The sequence below is a fragment of the Fukomys damarensis genome, unplaced genomic scaffold (genome assembly GCF_012274545.1).
Source record: "Fukomys damarensis isolate Sample0158 unplaced genomic scaffold, DMR_v1.0_HiC HiC_scaffold_20, whole genome shotgun sequence".
In the NCBI taxonomy this organism is placed as follows: Eukaryota; Metazoa; Chordata; class Mammalia; order Rodentia; family Bathyergidae; genus Fukomys; species Fukomys damarensis.
The window spans coordinates 20,151,128-20,167,905 of NW_022900932.1; the positions used below are offsets into that span (position 1 = coordinate 20,151,128).

The window sequence follows — 16,778 nt, forward strand, 5'->3', positions numbered from 1 at the left end:
AACAAGTAAGAAACAAATATTTAATCTAAACAAATAATATCAATATTAAGCTAAAAAGCTGGGAAGACTTTATAAACTCAGTGGTTTTCTTAGGGTTAATGTCTGCAGCAGTATCTGACACTTCTGGGAACGCCAGGAAGTAATTTCCTTCTCATGGAATGGAAAATATTCAAGCTAGTGCCTCCTTAAGTGAGACAAAGCCAATAAAAAGGCTAACCCACCCTCACCACCTCTGCTTTAACACTCAGAATTAAATACTAACATATTTTCTAGACAATGGGAAAGAAGGACTTAATTGTCCCAGAATGCAAATAAACCACAAGAATGCCCTCAGGTGTGCATCTATTAGCACATTAAAGTATTCCAAAACAAAGTATCTTTAAGGCTTTCAAAACAAAGGGTAGCAATTTTCTTTTTTACTATTTCTACAACTATACTACACGGTCCTATTTTCAGTTTATAATGAATGAAAATAAAATTTGTGGCTTTCAGCCTTTCCATAATAAACTAGGAAAAATACTGTGTTGTATTTAGAACGTACAGAACAATATTTTGAGAGTTGTGATCTTCAGATATCTGCATCAGATTCATCTGGGATGCTTGTTTAAAGGATTCTAACTGAATCAGAATCCCGCAAGAACCCAGAAATTTGTATTTTTTAAGTTCCCCAGGTCATTTTAAATATTTGTTCTCTTGGTGCAGTCTCCTTTCCACACTACCTCAGTCTTATCTCCAAAGAATGGGAGTCAGCTGTCTAAAGCAAACAACAGCGAAGGTCACAGCTATTTATCTATTGTAAAGCAATAAGGCAAGAGGCAGGTGGCAGGGCAAGCAGTTAATTCAAAGAAAGCCACCAACATTTGCCCTAAAACATTGTTTTCACTGGAGGCCCGGGAGGAGGGTGAAACGGGTGGTGTCGCTACCCGCAGTGCAGTGAGTGTTATACAAATTGATGGAGGGGTTTGCTTTTGGGTAGTTTCTAGGTGGGCAAGGACTGTGCACTTCTACATTTTATAAATTATTTAAACCTCATGTTCTCCTATGACAGGGAAACAGTTTTAGAAATTATGTGAAAAGGTAGGTTACATAATATTCTCAGAAACCTCTTCCTGTTCTTACTGTTAGAAGATTCAGGGACAAAGGCCTGTGGTCCATTTGTTAGTTTTTTGAGACAGGACCCTGCTGTGCAGCTAAGGCAGCCCTTGAACTCTCACGGCCCATTTGTGACTGCACTCAACACCAGGATCTAAGCAGAAAAGCCTCTGCAGGTTAAGAACACTTGGAAAATGATGACACAAATCCTATAAACAGTTTCAACTAAAATTTAAGGACAATTAAAAGTGGAAATTTACCTTTACCCTTTTTATTTGAAAAACAAAAACAGCAACAATTCAAATAGGCTTTTGTAAATTGTAAGGAAAGAAGCATCTAGACAGCAGAAAACTTAGTTTAATTTTCATGTGAATTATTTTAGATGGAAGTATTCCTAACATGGATTTAAAACTTCTTACCAACTTTTTTCAACTTGCTCTTTTTTTATAACAGCTTTACTGAAGTATAATCAATATACAATTATACATATTTATTTTGTTTTGATTTCTTTCTTGAGACAGCGTCTTGCTATGTAGCCTGGGATGGCTTACAACTCATGGTAATCCTCCTGCCCCAGCCTCCTGAGTGCTGGGATTACAGGCATGTGCCACTATATCCAGTTATGAAACCACACATTTTTATTGTATACACTTTGTTGTTTTCAGAAACACTTGTGAAAAATTCAACCTTTTCTTGATGAATCAGAACCATCTTAATGAAAATCATTTATTATACTATGCAGCGACCTAAGAAGTCTCAGGTCCTTTTCATCTCATGTTCTGTACAGGTGACTATTGTCACAGAATTTCTACGGAAGCCCTTCCAAGTCGGCTTCCTTGTCTCCTTATTGGGCTAAGAGCTGCCTTTTCTCCCTGTCTCTGAAGCTCAAAGTGGTAACAGAACCATGACTGCAGTGACAGAAGCCAACAGCCTCACAATTCTAGAGGTGAGAAGTCCAAGATTAAGGTGAAACACAGATGATTCCTGGTGAGGGATGTTCTCACAAGGCAGATGGCAACAAGCTTTACAGGGCCTCTATTTTATAAGAACGCTAATCCCATCATGAGGGCCCTGCCATCATCTAGCACTAATTTCTTTCCTAAGGTCCCATTTCCTAATTCCATTCCGCTGTGAGTTAGGGCTTCGACAGACAAATTTTGAGGTGCTATGATCCCATGCCTAGCACTCCCTTCACTTCATTCTAACTTGATGTTTTTCATGTGTTCGGTTTGGAAATCAGCATTCTGCTTAATAGACTGCTAGGCAAAAATAGTGGCAAGTATGCTGAAAGGGGGCCTGACAGTTTTCCAAGAACAAAGAGGAGGGCCTTTAGTGGACAGACTTTGCACATTTGTGTATCACCTCCATTTCTGTTCATGGCTAGGTTTCAGAAGGGAAAAGCTTCACTGTGAGATGGTCTAACCAACACTCAACTTGCAAAAGAAGCAAGCTTATTCTCATTTCTGCAGAACACCAAGTCTGGAAAAAGGTATGTGGTGAAGAAAAGAAGCACAAGACAGAAAGAAAGTAGCAAGCTTTGTAAGTTATATGCATTAAAGGGGCTGGGGAATTAGCTCAGTGGTTCCATCGTCTGCCTCACAAGTGCAAGGATCTGAGTTCAATCACCGGTAACCCCAAGGAAAGCCTTAAAGAATCAAACTATTATAGATAGCTAAGTCACTTTCTAACGGCCTCAGTCTCTATCTACACTTAGCTATCTGTAAGACAGAGTCAGAAGAGAAATAAGGCAAACCAGCTTGTGGTAGGGGCTGAGTCCTAAGATGGAAACACAAAGGGCAGGACTGAGCCTCCCCAGAGATAAACAGCTCAAAGCCGTACTGGAACTAGCACCATCCGGTCCAACAAGCCTGGACAATATAACAAGCACATAGAAACACCTTAAACACATAATACATAGAAGACCAGAACACTGATCCTCTCTATCCCTTCCAGATAGCCTTTGTGCTTCTCCATACCCTTGCTATGTACCTCGTTCTGCTGTATAAAAACCTCCTAGACAAAAGAGCTCAGTGGCAATCCACTTTCAGGACCCCTCCTGCCTCTCAGCTTTCTCTCAGTAAGCCTTTTCTACTCTTCTTGGTCCTGGAATCCATTCTGTGATATCAGGAGACAAACTTGGCATATCTGACATCTAACAGGTTGGGAGTTACTTCCCTGTAACAAAAACAAGGAAACAGGCAGTACAGATTCTGCCCAAACATGGGAGATGTAGAACTCTGAAGAACAGCTATAACTTTTGTGGGGATATCAAAATACAGGCTTTAAAAAATAGTGTTGATGAGGCAAAGTAATACATAATTTACCTAACGTATATAATGCAATAGTTTTAAAAGTATACTTAGAGAACTGTACAACCTCTACCATAACTTTAGAACATCTTCATTATCCCCACAAAGAATTCCCCCTCCCTTCCCCTAGCCCTAGGAAACCACTAATCTATTTTTTCTTGCTATACTTTGACACATAAATGGAACTATATTTTGTGACTATTTCACTTGCATGTTTTCAAGGTTCATTTATATGGGAGCGTATGTCAGCAGAAGTGGTCCGATATGTGATGGCTCAACTTACCAATTTTTCCACCTATAATAGTACAAAAACTTTAAGAATTCACAGAAACCATACTCAGAATTTTGATTTTTACCTGGGCTAGTGATATGCAGCATGATACTCTCGTGTAGCTAGGCAGCTAGTTTCCAGCCAGGCACATACATGACCAAGAGAACTAGCAACCCATTTCCTAAATGCACTGTATTGCCATGCTATGACATTTGGTGAGCTAAAAGACACCACCCTATTGTAAGTTGAGGAGTATCAGTACTTCGATTTACTTTAGCACTTTTATATATATACTTATGGGGTACAGTGTATGTTTTGATCCATGTATATACTGGGTGGCAATCAACTCAGAGTAATTCGCATATATATCACCTTATCATTTCTTTCATCATCATATTACTATTACTATTTTGTGGTGCTAGGGATTGAACCAGGGCACACTCTACTATGAGGTACATCCACAATTTTAAAATATTTATTTATTTTTATTTATAAAAATAGGTCAGGATCTTGCTAAACTGCCTAGGCTGGCTTCAAATTTGCAATCATCCTCTCAGCCTCCCAAGTAGCTTGAATTACAGGTGTGCACATCGCCATGCTGGGCAAATTTAGCATTTCTTGATGGTGACAATAATCCTCTCTTCTAATGTATTATCATAATTACATTCATGTACTTTATTTCTTTTCCTTGCCAAGTAATTCTTCGTTGTATAGTAGTCCCCCTTAATCTAATTTCATCCGTCTTGCTTTCTGTGGGTTGCAATTAAAGGGAAAATTCCAGAAATAATTCATAAATTAACTTTTATTACAGTATATTGTTAACAATTGTTTTATTATTATTGCTGCAAATCTCTTACTGTGCCTAATTTCCAAATGAAGCTTTTTCTGAGGTGTATGGGAATAGTATAGTATTTAGGGTTCAAAATTATCTAATTTCAAGGATCCTCAGAACATCTGGAAATGTATCCCCCACATATAAAAGAAGACCACTGTATGTATTTCGCACATTTTTATAATTGAGCTGCTGATGAACATATGGGCTATTTCTACTTTTTGGCTGTTATTAATAAATGCTGACTTAAACACCCATCTATGTTTTTGTAGGGCTATCTATTCTCGTGGGCATATGCCTAGGAGTGTAATTGCTGAATCATATGCTGACTTTGCATAAAACCTTTCAAAGAGAGAGCGGCTACAACTGCTCTCAAAGGTAGCTGCAGTACTCTACATTCCCTTCAGCAGTGTGAGCATTCTAATTCCACTCGTTGCTGTGAACACTTGGTATTACCTTTCTGACTGTAGCCATCCTAGTGGAAATGAGGTAGTTTTCTCACTACAGTCTATTATGCTTCCCTGATGACTAATTATGTTGAGTATGCCCTTTTCATGTGCTTGCTGCTCATCTCAACGTACATTTCTTCAAACACCTGTCTGTGCAGATCCTCTGCCATTTTAAATGAACATTTTATTGAGTTGTAATCATTCTTCATACATTCTGGGTACAAATCCCATTATATATGATTATATTTTCTCCTATTCTGTGGACTTTCTTTTCTCTTGTTTTTTGAAGCATACAAGTTTTAATCTTTGATTCTGAAGTCCAACTTATTATTTTTCCTGTTGTTGTTTGTGCTTCTGGTGTCACACTTAAGAAATTGTTGCCTAATCCAACGCCATAAACATTTGGGCCTGTTTTCTTTTAAGAAAAGAAGTTTAGTTTCACCTCTTACATTTTGGTTTTTGTGCTATGGGGTCCAACTTTAGCTGTGGATATTCAGTTGTACCAGCACTGTTTGCTGAAAAGACTATTCTTTCCACACTGAATTGTTTTGGCACTCTTGCTGAAGATCAACAAGTCATAATCCTGAGAGTTTACTTCTGGACTCAAGATTATTCCATTAACACATATCTCTCTCCATATGCTAGTATACACTGCCTTGATTTGTAACAAGAATTGAAATTCACAAATATAAGTTCTTCAATTTTCATGTTTCTTTTCAAAGATTGTTTTGGCTATTTTAAGTCCCTTAAAGTTCCAGATTAATTTTAGGGTCAGCTCCCCAAAGCAGCCAGCTGGAATTCTGAAGGGGACTGTACTGAATGTATACATCAATTAAGGGAGTATTGCCATCTTAATATTACACCTATTGATCCATGAACATAAAATATCTTACCATTTATTTAGATTTTCTTTAATTTCCTTCACTAATATTCTTTAGTATAAGGTTTGTACTTTTGATTAAATTTATTCCTAGCCATATTTTTTTGTTTGTTTTTTTTTGGTACCAGGGATTGAACTCGGGTCCTTGAACTTGCAAGGCAGGCCACCAAATCGCTGAGCTAAATCCCAGGCCCTTTTTTTGGTTTTTTTTGAGACAGGGTCTTACTATGTAGTTGAGACTGACTTGGAACTCACTATGTAGCCCAGGCTGGTCTTGAACTCACAGCAATCCTCCTGCCTCAGCCTCCTGACATATTATTTCAATGTAATTTTTAAAATTTTTATTGATACATTTTCGGTATATAATAGTTACATTTAGGCGGGGGATTTAGCTCAGTGATTCCACCACCTGCCTGGCAAGCGTAAGGATCTGAGTTCAATCCCCGCCCCCCCAAAAGAGTTACATTCATTATTGGGATCTTATTATACCTTTACATGATGTATCGTGGTTCTTATTTTGTCCTCATTCCCCTGCCCTCCCTGCACCCCATCCAACCTTCCCTATTTAAAGACTTTGTTTCCATTTTTTTCCTTTTCTCATATATTTTCTTTTTCCTTACCTTTCCCCTACTCCTCCCACTTCCCCTACACCCTTAGACCTTTTCTTCCTATTACACAATATCAATTATACATTTTGATGCTCATTTACTCTTTGTTTTCTTAATTTTAATTTTGGCTTGTTCACTGCAGGTGTACAGGAATATAATTGCTTTTACATCCTGCAACCTTGCTAAATGCAGTTTTGATTGACTTATTTATTTATGAGACAAGGTCTCAGTGTATGGTTCAGGATGGCCTCAAACTCACAATGTAGCCCAGGCTGGCTTTGAACTCACAGCAATCCTCCTGCCTCAGCCTCCCAAGTGCTGAGATTACAGGCGTGTGCCACCATGTCTGGCTGCTAAACTCAGTTATTAATTCTAATAGTTTTTTAAAACATTCCTAAAATACATTTGGTCCTGAACGCAAGTACAGTAATTCAGAAGCTAAGACACAATGAGAACTAGGGTCTTAACTAAATGTTGTTAATGTTCTCAAACAAGGAAAGTATGACTACGAAAGTATGGCATTTTAAGTTTTTGAATTTTAGATCACTGCAGGCTAAAAAACTTGACTGCAGCTGATATAAAGCAAAAAATCTGAAATCAGCCCATCAGTGACTAAGGATTCTATGGTATAACTCAAACGCACCAGACTACTCAAAAATCCAAAAGTATTTTTAAAAAGGTAAGATTCTAATATGAATAAAATGCCAGGAAAAAATGGTTTTATTTATTTCCTTTCTGGGATATTGGAAATACTATAAAAATATAAGAATTCCATGATAACTGACTAAAAAGTCTAAAACAGTCAAGGTTTCGTGTGTGTGTGTGTGTGTGTGTGTGTGTGTGTGTGTGGGGATGCTTAGAAACACAGTTTTTGAAGCAAGTACTTCCTAGTTAATTCACATTTTCTTGAAACTGCCTGCTACATTTATGCTTCCCCCAAATGAATCAACCAATCCAGCCACAAGTGACTAGAAAATTAAATTCCTGAAGAAAACAAGACTAAGAAATCCACAGCTCACATATAACACAATATTAAATAAAACAGGATTTGTACCAATTGATAGTGTTAAAAAAAAAGAATGTAATCATAACAATGGAAATATTTCCTTCCAGTTAAGTTTTGCATTTTCTTTTCTATGAATATAATCATACTCTGGTTTTAAATTGAAAAAGTTAAAAAAAAATCACAATATTGTATATGCTATTTACTGGTTTTTGATGTTTACAATCAAGCTGCAGTAAAAGTATATATAAATCATAGTGTAGGAAGAATTTGTGAATGTTATTGTTCAATTATATTATTCAGAATTTTTTTTTCAGTGCTGGGCATCAAACCTATTATTTAATGGTAACTACAAGAAGAAGCAAAAATTATAATACAACTTGCAGAAATTGGTAACCGGGGGAATCAGTCAGCAGCATATTACTTGCTTAGGATGTGTGAAGCTCTGGGTCCATCATCAGCATCACAAAAAAGAACAGAAACTGTAACTAGAAGACAGAAAGTAATAAAAAGTATCCTAGATTCCTTTTGTAACAAGTAGCCAGTAGTAATGTTTAATGCAGTGATGGTTAACCTATGGCATATGTGCCTCAGCTGGCTGTTACTATTGGAAACTCTAAACAGTTCATCATCACTGGTCTAATGTTAAGAAATCAAGACATCATGGTTTACATACATTAATCACAGCCACGGTGGCAACAAAAATGTTAAAACTGTTGCAAGTGGTATTCTACTGGCATTTTATATGCTTCTATACTGTTCACTTTTTGTTTTTAAAATGTGCATACATTAGTCTTCATGCTTGGATATAAAAATAAATAAGAACCTTCAGATCTATTATCAACAGTAGCTATTTATAATTGGGTTCATCCCTTAGTGACCAGATACTAGGATAACTCCAATCCTTTGGTCCCACTCTTGCTAGATACTGGCATTACAAGGGAAATTCGAGAGTAAAATGGAGTATCTTTGGTGGAGAACATCGGGGAGGAAAAAAATTCTCCTTTTTAATGTAAAAACGAGTTATTCTCGTGGCAGAAAACAAGACCAATGAATGAGGCCTAAAGCATGCTTGCCAGCATGGCTGGTACAGAAATAAATTAATCTAAGCTAATGGCCTCCAAGACCAATGAGATTAGTTTAAATAATTAACCCATGCAATAAGCTGTATATACCCAAGAAAATGAAAACTGAAAACAAAAACAAAAACAAAACACACACACACACACACAAAGTCCTGTGTAATATGGGTAATTAATGGGGTAGTTGTTACTCTACTGTCACATGAACCTCTACCATAAAATTCTTTTTAATTAAGGCTGCTTCCAGAATTAAGCATCCATGAGCGGGGATGTGGTTCACTGGTAAAGCACTTGCCTGGCATGTGTAAGGCCTGGAGTTGGGTCAGAAGGGAAAATAAAACCCACTCATGCAAATGTTTAACTGGGAAGAAATATTAAGTAATCTGTCCAAATTGTACAGCCTGAATTAGGTAACAAAACTCTCCAAGAAGTCTGAGCTGTCCTTACATCTTATACAGTGATGTCCCACGCAGCAAGGGAGAATGTGGTATCAAACAGTGCTTTCCTTGTGGGACTTTGTTGACCAGATAGGAAAATCTCAGAATGCTCTTAGCAGACTTCTCCCGGCATCTCACTTGACCAGAACTGGGTCAGCTGCCCACCAGATCAAACACTAGGGGCATGACTGACTGCCTTAGAGTAGTCAGGATATCTATATCCCAGGGGTTAGCACACTGCCACTTGAAAGAGGGAATCTGTGAAAAGGAAATGGGTATTGGGCAGGAAACCAACACTGTCAGCCACATTTTTCTTTAATATTTATTGGAATTTAATAAATATTGACAAGCAAAAATGAGTAAAAAATTAAAGTTTTAAAACAATCATTACAGCTGGGCATGATGGTGCATGGCTGTAATACCAAAACTTAGGAGGGCCAGGGATTTAGCTCAGTGGCACCACACCTGCCTCGCAAGCACTAGGTCCTAAGTTCGATCCCCTGTATCAAAAACAAAAAAAACAAAACTTGGGAGACTGAGTCAGGAAGATCACTGTGATTTCTAGAAAAGTCTAGGCTGCATAGTGAGTTCAAGGCCAGCCTGAACTACACAGTGAGATTTTTGTCTCAAAAAAAAAACAAAACTAAACTAAAATTACAGTAAAACACAGTTATTAATCCTCAAAATACTCTTCCTCACTTTGAGCATACTTATTTCACTTTCTGAAAGAGTTCTCAAAGTCCTCTTTTGTAAGTGTCTTTAGTTACCCTGTCATGGACGCCTCTAGGTCCTGAATTTGACTATAAGCCAAAATAAATCCCTCCTCCCACAAGTTGTGGGTGTTAGGTGTTGCTTTATTTAGAATGGTTTCTCTGGGAAGTGGAAATAGAGATAAGTACCAGGTCCAAAATGGTAGATTTCACAACAAACCTTATATAAATGCCTACTAACTCTGTCTATCACAGAACATCAGGAAATCTGAATCAAAATGAAGCATATCAAGTATGCCCACTGCTGTTTGGGCTTGAACACACACTTGGAAATATATTTTCTCCAGAGAAATGCTCTGACTCCAAGAAAATGCAGGTTGGATCTGACAGATTGATAACTGCAATCTGAATCAATTCTTTGAATTGAATTTCACAGATGTTTTCGTCTCCATTTGTAGTGCTAATCATCAATTAAAGATCACCGCTAACAGAATGGAGGAAACTCAGATTCTAACAGGGCTTCCATTCCATTTACTGCTTTCTTCCAAAGTTCATTCCTTTTGAGTACTTCTTAAATAAAAAATAAAAACATATCTATCAGCATCTTTCACTTTTACTCATAAAAGAAGCCTGAAGTAATCCTACTGGATATCACTGGTCTAGCTACTATTTTTATCTGCTGCCTATTCATAAAGTTCTAGGAACTCACCAGACAAGCAAATAGTTTCACTTCAATGTAGAAACAGTCCCACACCTAACATAGTAGTGCCAAGTTGAGCTCCTCTGATGCCCTAGTGGTTAACCATGACACCTTAAGATGAAGAATCCCAAGCTTCACTTTTTGTGTTTGTTTGAGAGAGCATCTTGCTGTGTAATTCAGGCTGGTTTTGAACTATGTAGCCCAGGCTGGCCCTGAACTGGTGATCCTCCTGTGTCAGCCTTCCCATTACAGGCTGGGATTAAAGGTGTGTGCCACCATGCCTGGCACACTCACTTTCTGTAAATACCTCTGAGAATCTATAGAGGAATGGTCTATTTCATCAGTAAATAGCACTTCTGCTATAATCAGGAGGGCACTCGTTTGACCTCAATTCTTTTTTGAGACAGGGTCTATGCAGGTCAGGCTGACCTTGAACTCACTATGCAGCCAAGGCTGGCCTCAAACTCTCTGTGATCTTCCTGCTTTAGCCTAAGGAGTGCTGAAATTACAGGTGGGTGCCACCATGCCCAGTTCAGGAGGGCATTTCTAAAACTAAACTAAACTAAAAGGAGGTATCAAAACAAAAGATACCACAAGAGGGCCAGGGATTTAGCTCAATGGGCACTGTGCCTACCTCGCAAGTGCAAGGTGGTAAGTTCCATCCCCGATACCAAAAAAAAAAAAAAAAAAACCCAAAAGATGTCACAAGAAATATAGAGTAATATCCTTTATGAATAGATACAAAGGTCCTCAAGAAATACTAACAAACTGAATTAAGAAACATATTTGCAACATATTTTTTAAAAAAGTGACCAAGACCAAGCAAGATTTATCTAAGGAATGAAAAGCTGATTTAACATCTGAAAATCCATTAATGTAATACATATCAACAGGATAAAAAGCTAAAAATCACATGGCCATCTCAATACAGAAAAAAAATCTAGGGCTAAGGGGTAGCTCAATGGCACTATGCTTGCCAAGCATATATGGGACCCTAGGTTTAATTTCCAGCCTCACAGCCAGTCAATCAATCAATCAATCAAATCTAGTACCTGAGTGGTGTGATAGTGCCCATCTTAATCCCAGCAATTGGTTGAGGCAAGAAGTCTAGAAGTACAAGCCCAGCTCAAGCAACTTTGTGAAACTCTGTCTCAAAATTTGAAAAAAGGTTGCCTTGCAAGTACAAGGTCCTGAGTTTGATCCCCAGTACCAGAATGGGAAAAAACCAAAAATTTTGAAGGGCCTGGATGTAGCTTACTACACTGTGCTTTCAATCTTCAGAACTGGGGGTGGGGGAAGGCTGGGGATGTAGCTCAGAGGTAAAAGGCATATCTAACATGCCTGGATGAGATCCAATTCCCAGTGCCAAAATAAAACAAAACTAAAACCCTTTCATGATTAAAACAACAACAACACCCAACAAATTAGGAATAGAAGGGAATTTACTAAACCTAATAAAGGGCTACTATGAAAACCCAGTTAAAATCTTACTTAATGGTGAAAGACTAACTGGTCTGCCCCAAAGAAGGCAAAGATGTCTTTTCTCTGTGTGTTATCATAGCTATTCCATACTACAATGAAAGTCCTGGCCAGGAAATTAGGCAAGAAAAACAACAGGCACCCAGATAGATTAGAAAGACTCTCTTTATTCATAGATATAATCTTGTACACAGGAAATTCCAACAAATTCACAATTAAATTATATTTTCCAGTTTATCCTTGCTTGTGGAGGATTTTCCTACTTTACCCAATGAAAGGAACAGTTTGTTTTTCAAGGTACTTTTCTTGGTGATCAAAACAATTATTTAGATGAAAACATTCAAAGATTTCTGAATCCAGTCCCTCCCCAGGAAACATGCATCCAACATAAAAACGGGAGGACATCTTCAGTATATATTTTGGCAGCTGCCGATGAGACTAAAGCTGAATCTCTTACAGACTGTCATGTTAAAGGGTGTCACTCAGAGATTAAGTAAAGGCCATCTTCCTCAATCACAGGGCAAGTAATTAAATACCTTCCATTACATTTTTTAGGTATTTCACCTCTCTCATATGTAATATTGAAGTCACCTGGCTAATAACTGAAGGTTCAAAGTTAAATAAGTACACTGGGGTCCAGGGATTTAGCTTAGTGGTGGTACCAACTGCCTCGCAAGCACAAGGTCCTTAGTTTGATTCCAGGTACCAAAAAAAAGTACACTGGTTCAGAAGTTATTGGACTAGCATAAGCTCAGCCCAAGGTCATCATCAAAGGAGAAATGTTAGGACAGGATCAGAAACTGGCCTTCTTGGGCCAGGGATTTAGCTCAGTGGTTCAGCGGCCTGCCTTGCAAGCGCAAGGACCCGAGTTCAATCCCTGGTACCAAAAAACAAACAAACAAACAACAAAAAAAGAAACTGGCCTTCTTTCTCTATATTTACACCCAGAGTGAGATTCATTCCCACCAAGAAAGGAACCAGATCAAAAAGCAGGTATCAGGAGGCCATAATCCCAACATTAAACACTTGGGAAGCTGAGGCAAAAGGATCACAAGTTTGAAGCCAGCCTAGGCTACAATAAGGAACTCAAGGCCAACTTGGACTACATAGTGAGATCCTATCTCAAAAAAACAAAAAACCAAAAACCAATCAGGGCTCTCCCAAAATACTCATTTCTATGTAGCTCACTCTAAGTGGATTATTTTCCAGAGGTAGCAGATCTCTTTGAATACTGACAAACTTCCGTTCATAGTAAGATAAGTATCTTACAATATTGGAGGAAAAAACCTGAATAGTGATTAGGATCCTGAATTTGAGGTACCCCCTGATATTACAGTGGTACCTCGGGTGGCCAACTCAATTTTCTCTGAGATTCTGCTCCCAAACTGAACTGGATGAGAACTGAATCAAATTTCCCCATAATGGCAACACTGAACCTGAGCAACGAATTTGATTCAGTTCTAGTCCAACTTGGTTTGCAACCAGGATCGTGGAAAGAATCAAGTTCATGGACAGAGGTATCACTGTAATTGACTGTATGATACCAACAAGTTAATTTCCCAATTCTTTTCAATTATAAAGCGAAACCATTAGGATCCTTCCAGCTAACCACAATATTGTTACAAAAGTGAAGCCAGCTATAGTAACCTTACTTTCCACTGAGGCTAGAAAAAGCCTCTCAGTGGAGATTGTTTCACTCTTCCATGGGCAGATAGGCAAAAATGAAACAATAAAAATTTCCTCTTCCTTAGTGAAAAAGGTAGTCTTCTAGCAACACAAGAAATCCAAGGTATTACAGCAAGTGCATTTTCACCCACCTCTCATTTCCCAAGCCATAGAAAGGCAATTTTGAGTAATGTTCAAGGTAGGTTCCTGTAACCTCCAATGAGAGAATTCTCATTCTCAAGGACAGAGAAATCCTAGATTGGCCATGCTGTGATCAGCCCCGCCCAGTCTGATCATTTAGGGCATTCAGTATAACAAACTGTTATTTTGGAATTCTCTGCTCTGGCATGACACTCCAGGGTTCCAGAAGTCTGAGGCAGGAAATGTACTCCCTGCTCTTCTCACTACATAGAGATTCCAAAATAAGCCTACTAACTCATTTTTTTCTAAATGTTTTCAAGTTTGAAAGATGTAAGTCAGCATTTAACTGTATATACCTCCAGAACTAAAAACCTAATCTGCAACTTCCCATTCTTCCCAATCATGATTTTAAGCCCATTTGGAGCATTTCCTACTTTTGTCTGGTGTTCTGTTTTGAACAAAGCACTGCATACAAAACTCTCAAAACCCACAACAGATATGTAACTACATTAATCATATATCTGGAGGTGACCAAGTAACAACTTTAACCTGGCTGTGGGAAATAAAATTACATGTGAGAAAGAGGGAGAGATGTAAGGAGATGAAACAAACCAATAGAGGGCAGAAAATTTCCAAAGAGAAAGGGAAAGTAAGTACAATACACCTAACCAGTACTGAGTTAGCTGTTGAAAAAGAGTGATTATATATACAGTTGCAACAGTGCTAGAGCCCTTGTGTATGAAAAATACAAAGATCAAGCCACGTGTGGTGGTATTTATCTTAAATTCCAAGTCTGTAAACCCAAAACTAGGGAGGCTGAAGCAGATTTGCAACTTCAAGGCCAGCTTGAGTTACATAGTGAGTTCAAGATCAGCTTAAAATACTGTCCTAAAAACAAAAACAAAAAAATCCAAGGATCACTACAATAGGCTCTACCAATAAATAAAGGATAGGCAGGCAGGCAGTAGTGGTTCACACCTGTAAATACCAGCACTCAGGAGAGTTGCCTGGAGGCATAAGGACTGCCTCAAATTCAGAGGCAACCTAGGCTACATATGAGCCCATCTCAAAAACAAAACAAAACAGGGCCCTGGATTCCAACGCCTGACAAGCTCAAGGTCCCAAGTTCAAGCTCAAGGTTCCAAGTTTGATCCCTGGTACACCCCCCCAAAAAAAAAAAAAAGCTGTAGTAAATACAGGCTTACAGGCTAAATATTATAGATAAGACAATGACAAGTATTTAAATCTTTAAAAATACTATCAGCTATGTGTAGGCAGGTTAAGTGATATTTAATCAAGCAGTGGTCTGATATTTGATATTTCCCAAGCATTTTAGGAATGAATCCAGACTATGAGATAGGCTTCTATCTTTAAAGCAGTGTTTAAAGGCTATGCCCTTATTTTGAAAGTATGATAGCCTGCAGTTTGAAATATGCCAAAAGGTTTCCCTCTGTGACTCTTCTCCAGGGAGTAAGATTAATATATAGCTAATGGTTTATTTAGCTTCCTCCCCAAATAAATTACTGCTGTTGTGAGCCCGGGGATTTAGCTCAGTGCTTCCACCACCTGCCTGGCAAGCACAAGGTTCTGAGTGTGATCCCTGGCAACAAAAACAAACAAAAAATTACTGCTGTTGTGTCTGTGACATGTGTTCCAAACTGCTAGAAGCATGGGAATATACTTATCACTGAATTCTGGAATAAGTTATAATCCTTATCCATCACCTTAGAAATACTATCCTTGGCTGGGAATGTGGCTCAGCAGGAACAGCGCTTACCTAGCAAGCATAAGGCCCTAAATTTGATTCCTGGTACCAAAAAACAAAAACAAAAACAAAACCTCCAAACTACCCTTTTCTTAAAAGCTACCAGTTCAAATTGAAAATAACTCTATCTAGAGGATTCTTGTCTGCTGTATTTTCGCATAACTGAAAAGCAAGCTTCAAAATAGGGGCTGGTCTAGATCAGGCTCTATATAGCTCCAGAGCCTTTTCTGGAAGAGTAAACCCCCTCCTGAGGAACTCCACTGTTCTGCAGAGGACCTGTTTCACACTTCCTTCAACCTGGCTCTCCATACAGCGTGACGAACTTTGCCTGCTTGGGTCATTTTAGTCTTACAAGGAAGCCACCTTTCCCCTGGAGTGGTAAGGGTGGATCCTGTCAAGCTCTCTGATTTTTATCCCTCTGTGTTGGCAAGGACTTCCCAGTACTCCACAGGCCTTGCTGTTGTGCAACAGATCCGAGGCTGGCTCAGGCCTTACTGCTAGAGATTGGCTGTAGTACAACTCAGGAGCCCTGCCCACAGGAAAGAGGCTAGCAGTCCTGTAAATTGCAGAGGTTGCCAGACAAGTCCCCACCCTCTATCCAGAGGCCCTCTGCTCAGTCATCCAAAGAAGACAAAGTTCTAAAGTTAAAAAGCAAGCCCGTAGCCTTCACTCAGGCCCTCAAAATCGCCTTCCAGCCTCCGCCCTCTGGAAAATAGCCCGCCTAAGGGACAACCTTTGAGCTTCCTTCACCAGAGACCAATTCTACATGCTTCACCTCTACCCCAGTGTTGCTTGTAAACAGTTCCTGGTCGGGCTTTCAAAAGCAATGCCCAGAACCTCCATATGCACTGCCTGTCCCTACTAGCCCCTTTCCCAGGATCGAGTAATTCCGCTGGACTGGGGTGTCCTGCTTGACAAAGCTCCCTGCGATCAGTCTCCCAAGGCGACCACCACGCTTATGGCTACCGCGCCCTACTCCTCCCCACCCTCGGCTTGGCCACAGCTCGAGCACTCTTGGGGCCTCCTCCAGCAAAGTAAACAATACTGTCAAAGCTGGACAAGGCATTCAGGCCTCTTCCTGGTGTTCTAAAAGCAGCAAAACGTGTCATCACAGTGGCCCACGGCTCATTCCTCTCTCCAACTCCCTTTCTAAGAATGTGGCCCCGAGGACGCTCTACAACAAAAACACCAATGCTCACAAATACACGATTGCAAGACAGAGAGGAAACGCAGGGTGCAGCGGACGCACCCGAGGAGGCGGAGCGGGGATCCGGGACGAGGGTGTGACACGGCCGCGAGGCGGACGACCGGGGCCGCGAGATCGCCAAGTTTCCGAGGGGCGTCGCGGGCTGGGG

At 39.4% G+C, this 16,778-nt stretch overlaps 1 protein-coding gene across 1 annotated transcript in view; it reads right to left on the bottom strand.

Moving 5' to 3' along the window:
• Eif4ebp2 (eukaryotic translation initiation factor 4E binding protein 2) overlaps positions 1 to 16,778 on the bottom strand; it is a 30,074-nt gene that overhangs the window by 12,085 nt on the left and 1,211 nt on the right. The window contains exons 2-3 of the mRNA XM_033766332.1: positions 16,673 to 16,772; positions 16,410 to 16,509 (exon numbers count right to left, since the gene is read on the bottom strand). Coding sequence (XP_033622223.1) covers positions 16,410 to 16,509; positions 16,673 to 16,772 — 200 coding nt within the window. The remainder of the gene's footprint in view (positions 1 to 16,409; positions 16,510 to 16,672; positions 16,773 to 16,778) is intronic.